This window comes from Notechis scutatus, chromosome Z (assembly GCF_049901735.1).
Source record: "Notechis scutatus isolate UNSWTSFEM ecotype Mainland chromosome Z, rNotScu1.2, whole genome shotgun sequence".
NCBI lineage: Eukaryota > Metazoa > Chordata > Lepidosauria > Squamata > Elapidae > Notechis > Notechis scutatus.
The window spans coordinates 60538156-60544155 of record NC_142025.1 but is presented as its reverse complement, the minus strand read 5'-3'; the positions used below and the strand labels follow the sequence as shown (position 1 = coordinate 60544155).

General features: G+C 39.9%; 1 protein-coding gene across 4 annotated transcripts in view; it reads left to right on the top strand.

Moving 5' to 3' along the window:
- GLB1 (galactosidase beta 1) overlaps window positions 1-6000 on the top strand; it is a 102191-nt gene continuing 96191 nt past the window's right edge. Inside the window, exon 1 of one of the 4 annotated variants that reach the window (XM_087948290.1) lies at window positions 1-250. In XM_087948290.1, the coding sequence (XP_087804416.1) occupies window positions 44-250 (207 nt within the window). In that variant the 5' untranslated portion in view covers window positions 1-43. The remainder of the gene's footprint in view (window positions 251-6000) is intronic. The other 3 variants (XM_087948288.1, XM_087948287.1, XM_026678460.2) reach the window with 3 other exon arrangements.

Sequence of the window (6000 nt, the reverse complement as noted above, 5' to 3'; positions counted from 1 at the left end):
GCGGGCAACAAATGAACAACGATTATTCACACCACTCCTCTCAATGAAATCTAGCTTTGCTTGCACTTTACCGCTGCAAACCGACACGCGCGACCGCTCGGGCGGAAGTGATCAGCTGACTCGAGTCATGCGGTCGGTGGGTCTGCCTGCGTCAGATGCTGATGTATTTTCTTCTATTTCTTTGCCCTGCTGCTTTAACATGCTTGCTTTGGTTTTGCTTCATTTCCTAGCAGCAGGATTTGGATCACCGGTAAGCATAGCCCTTTCTCGTAATCTCTCACAGGAAGATAGCTTGTATGAGGGAAGACTTTTATTGGGCGCGAGTGCAGAAGGGAGCCCCCCCCCCCGCCAAGGAGCAGAAGGCAGAGCTGAGTTGATTGTTTTTCGAACTTGCAATTTACAGATGAGTGGGTTTTTATTCCAGAATTCAAGTTACCCATTTTAAAGTTGTCAGAGTTGGGAATCACTGCCATAGATTGATAATGGAGAGCTCAGTTTGCTTCCCGAACATATTTGAAGCCACATCTTGTAGTGCCAATAGTCTTACAAATATTCAAATATGACCAGGAAGAAATCTGAGGTCCCACCACTAATCTACAGCAGTGTTTCTCAGATAATTTTAAGATGTTGGATTTTTGGCCGGGAAATTCTGGGAGTTGAAGTCCACACATCTTAAAGTTGCCAAATTTGAAAAACGCCTATGGAACTGCATGTAGTGCCCAGCCTTTGCAAATAAGCTATTTTGCAAATAATAAGCCTTTGCAAATAAACTAGGAAGTGGGGAAAACAAGTTTAGTTGGCAGACATATTGCTGTATTCTTGAGGCCTGCAGAAACTTAGAAGCATTTAACTGAATTTGGCCAACATCAGATAGGAGACAAACTATTTTATTTATTTATTTGATTTGTCAATCGCTTACAAGATAATAGGTATAAGTATAAACATGAGTAAGAATACAGGAAATAGGTATGAATAAATGTGGACAATAGGACAGGGATGGTAGGCACGATGGTGCACTTATGCACACCCCTTACAGACTAGGAGACCCAAGGACTTAGTCTAAAAGAGGAAGTGAAAAATGTCCACATAAGGCAGTTTTCCTGTCATTGCTTATTGCTGCAACTCTGTAGTCCAGACGGAATAGCTACCTTATCTAGAAAAGCACCCAAACTGCAGAAGCAGATGCTTTTCTCTGTTTGAAAATGTTTGGTTAATTGAGGTTGCAAACACGTGTGGTTAAACAGAATGGGATTATTAAATTAATGATTTATGATCCTTTGTACTACTGTAACAAATTTACTACTAAATCAATACCCGTGCTTCACTACAAAAGTATGTGGTCGTGCTTAGTTTTTGGGGAGGAAAATAAGGGGAAAAATATTCTGCCTCTGTTTACCAGCATCCATCTATTCGTCTGGCTAGTGTCCTGTCAGTGTGTGAGAGAGTTGAGGGCTGTTTGAAAAGTGAAACAGTATTTGTTGTGTGAGCAAGAAGGAGACAGCAAGGAGCCTGGGCATGGCTTAGCTCTAATGTTCTATACTAAAGCTGCTTGGTGCTGTGAAACTAAAAATGAAAATGAAACTCTGCTTGTGTTTTGCATTTGGAGCAGATTTCTTTTCAGGTGGGGAGAGGGAGTAGAACTCCTTAGCATCAGAGCGTGTTAATAATAATATATGAAATACTAATGCTCTGGTGGTCATTTCAAAAAATCTTTTCTTAATGAGCACCTAGAAGCCAAGAGGAACATATGTGCCAACTTTCAAGTTTGTAGGTTTTACGGTTCTGGAGATTTTGTGATGATGCGTGAGTGGTATTTTGCTTTTATATAGAGAGATTAAAACTTGTGTTTGTAACTTCAAGTGCATTATACTGCAACAGTTTTAAAGTGTCTAATAAATCCACTGATTTAAAGAATATATAAAAAATCCTATAACCATTACTCCTCTGGAATTGAAATTTACACAATGTTCAAACCAGTTTTAGTTGCAAAATTATTGCCAGTTACTTGCCAAAGTTTTCCCTGCAGTTACCTGGTCGTGATTTCTGACAGTTCTGCCAACATCCCCCAATAAAGACAATGGGGAAGCTGCCAGAAAGTTGAAAATCGTTTCCACTCCCAGTTTTCCCCCCCACGTATGTTGATTGCAATATCTTCAGGAAAATTTAATGTTCATTCTGGTCACAAAACTGCATTATCTCTCAAACTAGGGTTGTCTGGTATAATTTATTCCCCTTCAAAATAAAAAAATGTCTATCTGAAAAATCTGCTAGGTAGTGGAAAGCTTTCTCCTTTTTTTAAGCCTAGTGAGAAAAATTGATATAATGTAATTTGGAATATAATTCCTGGGACTCTTAAAAGGAAGTCTTTACACAGGCGAATCTTGCATGAGAAAATCATACTGTGCGGACAGGTCATCAGCAAGCTATTATATAATTATTTTCTTAGAAGATAATAGTTGCTACATTGCTACATTTGTGAGTGGAGAGATAATGATTGCATTATCTATGTATCTATTGTCTATTATCATTATCTATTATCAATGTAGCAACTACAATAGTTGCTACATTGCTACATTTGTGAGTGGAGAGATAATGATTGCATTATCTATGTATCTATTGTCTATTATCATTATCTATTATCAATGTAGCAACTACAATAGTTGCTACATTGCTACATTTGTGAGTGGAGAGATAATGATTGCATAGCATAGGTAGCACAATGATCAGATGTATAATAATGTATAATTATGTTCATGTTTTTAAATAATTGGAAATAGAAGATAGATAGATAGATTAGATAGATGATAGATAGATAGATAGATAGATAGATAGATAGATAGATAGATAGATAGATAGATATCGAAGAAGAAGAATAGAACAGAGCTGAAAGGGACCTTGGAGGTCTTCTAGTTCAGTTCCCTGCTCAAGCAGGAGAACTTATACTATTTCAGATAAGTGACAGCCAATATATATATATATTAGCCTAGTATAGGCTATATCAACATATAGGTTCAAACACATATTACCAATAAAATTCCAAACAAACAATTTAAAATGAGAATAAGGTAAAATACAATAGTTTTAGGACAAAATACAATAATTTAATACATAAATATGTAAAATAGAATAAAATGACATAAAATTATATTTCTGTATCACCTCTGCAATCTACTCCAATCAGACCCACATAAGCTGATCTCATTCGGACCATTTTAGTCAGAAATTATGCTGTATTAAATGTGGTTTTCAGATTCTGACCACACATAAAGTATGTTTTTTTAATATGGGCCTCCCACTGGGCCATACATTCAATATGTGTATGCTGTCCAGCCAGTATATGGGAATTGGGATAGTTAGGAATTGGGAGCTATCCCCTTAAGGGAATGCATCATGGTAAAGTGTAGTTAAGGTATCCTGGGAAATGTAGTTCATATCATGTGGCCACATCTGTAATCCTGATTGGTCACTAGGTTGACCCTTGGTGGGTTGGGGGAGGTTTCTTCACTCTTGCTCGGACCCTAGCTTCATACTAGCACTTCTCCTTTGGCTCTACTACCATGGGATGAAATAGGGGAAAGATTACTATCATTTTACACTATGATTTCAACTATGCAAAGAATTGGACATTAGATGCATCTTGACATAACTGTGAGTTACCTTGAGGATACCTAATATAATCCAATAAAAGAAACTTTGTATGGAAGAATTTGTAGAGTTATCTGTCTTTATATTCAACAATTGAATCAAAGGACAGAATAGTAAAATGATAAGTAGATTTGAATTCCTGCAATCCCTCAGTAAGAAAATGATGGAAATTTAAATCTAGACTCCCAAGTCAAAGCACAAGGTTAATCTGAGTCTCCAAAGCAGAGATATAACTAGTCAGATTGCCCGAATTTTCTCTGTCTCTCTCTGTCTCTGTCTCTGTGTCTGTCTCTGTCTCTCTCTCTGTCTCTCTCTGCAATGGAAGTTTTACAAGCTTTTTGGATGGTTGGGAGGGGCTAAGAATCCCCCATTTCGCAAGAGGCAAACAAGTGGTCAAGTACTGAATTTAGCAGAAGTTCCTACGTTCAGCTACCTGCCTGCAGCGCACCCTAGTGGAAAAAAGGGAATTGCATGGAAAACCACTAAATTTTCCAAAATTCACCTTTTGCTAATTTGAACCATGACAACTTCTTCTGCTATGACTGATGTACCAGAGGACTTGAACCCTCCACCCTCCCTCAACACTACTTGAGCTCACAGGTACAACAAGATAACCGTGGCCGGCCTACATAGCAACGTGAAGCTCCACCATCATCTATGGAATGGCCGGACAACCTCAGTAAGCACTGGGAACAAGACTACGACCCATCGTTGAGATACAACCAGGACCTACTCTACGAGAATCCAAGGGGAGACACTTCTGCGTCAATGCCCCTCACCCACAACCCATACTCCACCTCAGCAGATGATTCCGAATACTGGAGAGAGTTGGCAATAAGGAGAGGAAAGCTAGATTTAGCCGCCAATGGTGTATACAAATTCTCTGACAAACCAGGCAGAGGATATCTGGAAGAGAATTTTCATGTGGAACATTCAGGCAGCACGCCTGAAGCCCGATGAAGTACTCATACACATGATAGCATGGCTGGGGCCATGGTCTGCCAGAAAAGCGAAGGAACTTTATGCATCCTGTTAGGAATGTAAGTCACCTAACAGCTATTTGGGTTGGACAATGTATAAACCAGGATAGACATTTTAATACTGTCTCTTTAAGAGAATCCTAAAAGTGTAATTTGGTGTGGTTTCTCAAACAGCCATAAGATGGAGCCAGAAACCTGCGTTGTTTAGTCTTAGTCTTAGTCTCAGAAGAGAATGTGAGTCAGTCTCTTTTTCCTTCTGTTGGAGAACATTGCCGTTCCTTCTATTGACTGTTTTTCATGGATTTGATGTAAGTCTGATACTGAACTGTTTTTGACACTGGACTTTGTTATTGGATTATCCCTGGACTGAAAACTGACTAATTTAACCATGAATGACTTTGGACTGCTTATTTTGAACTTTGCTTAAAAGTTTCTGGAAGTAAAAACCTACATTTACTGTACAGTGTATCTGTGTGCTGTGTGTGTATTATTCAAACATTCCTTTCAATACGTCTCCCTGTTTGTGCTCATTCTCCTAACGGGGAATTACCTCAACACATTCCACTTAGACGACCCAGACGCTGCCCTTCGGTTGACATGGAAAAGACTTGATGAAGAGTACAGCACTCCTATAGAGGTAGAATCATTGCTCTTGGATCACCTCAACAACTTTCCTAAAATTCCTATCACTAAGCCTCATCTGGTCAGAGACCTCTCTAATATACTTATACAGCTGAGAGCGGCACAACGGGATCCCGAGTTACCGGGACTCACCTGTCTTGACCACTTCGAAATGCAAAGCAAAATCATTCAAAAACTACCGCAGATGCTAATTGAACAGTGGATCCAGTTGTCTGAGGCCTTCATGGCCAAGGGTCACCACAAAGGTACACCCTTTACCCTTCTCAAAAAAATCGTGGCCCACCAGGCAACATTGTGCTACAACCCCCAGACCCACAGACTCAGAGCTGTTAGTCCTCCAACTGAAAAAAGATCCACCAGCAACTATGTGCCGTCCACAGGCCCTATGCCTTCTGCAAAGGGAAAACCCTTCATGGTTGTCCATAAGACTGAGGTTGACTCCTCAACCATAAAGAGTTCAGCCGCTAACTTATCGGACACAACCCAAGTTACATCTCCAACTACAAAGAGAGTTGAGTTTTGTCCTTTGCACAACTCTCGACAATCACTGAACAGGTGCCAAGCGTTTGCACGGAAACCTCTGCATCAAAGGAAGGATTTGTTATGGGAGTTCAGATTCTGCTACAAATGTTGCAAATCTTCTAAGCACGTGCCCAAAGACTGCACAGCGAAAGTGCAATGTCATCTATGCAACAGCAACGAGCACCCAGCCGCTCTGCATCCACACTCCGAG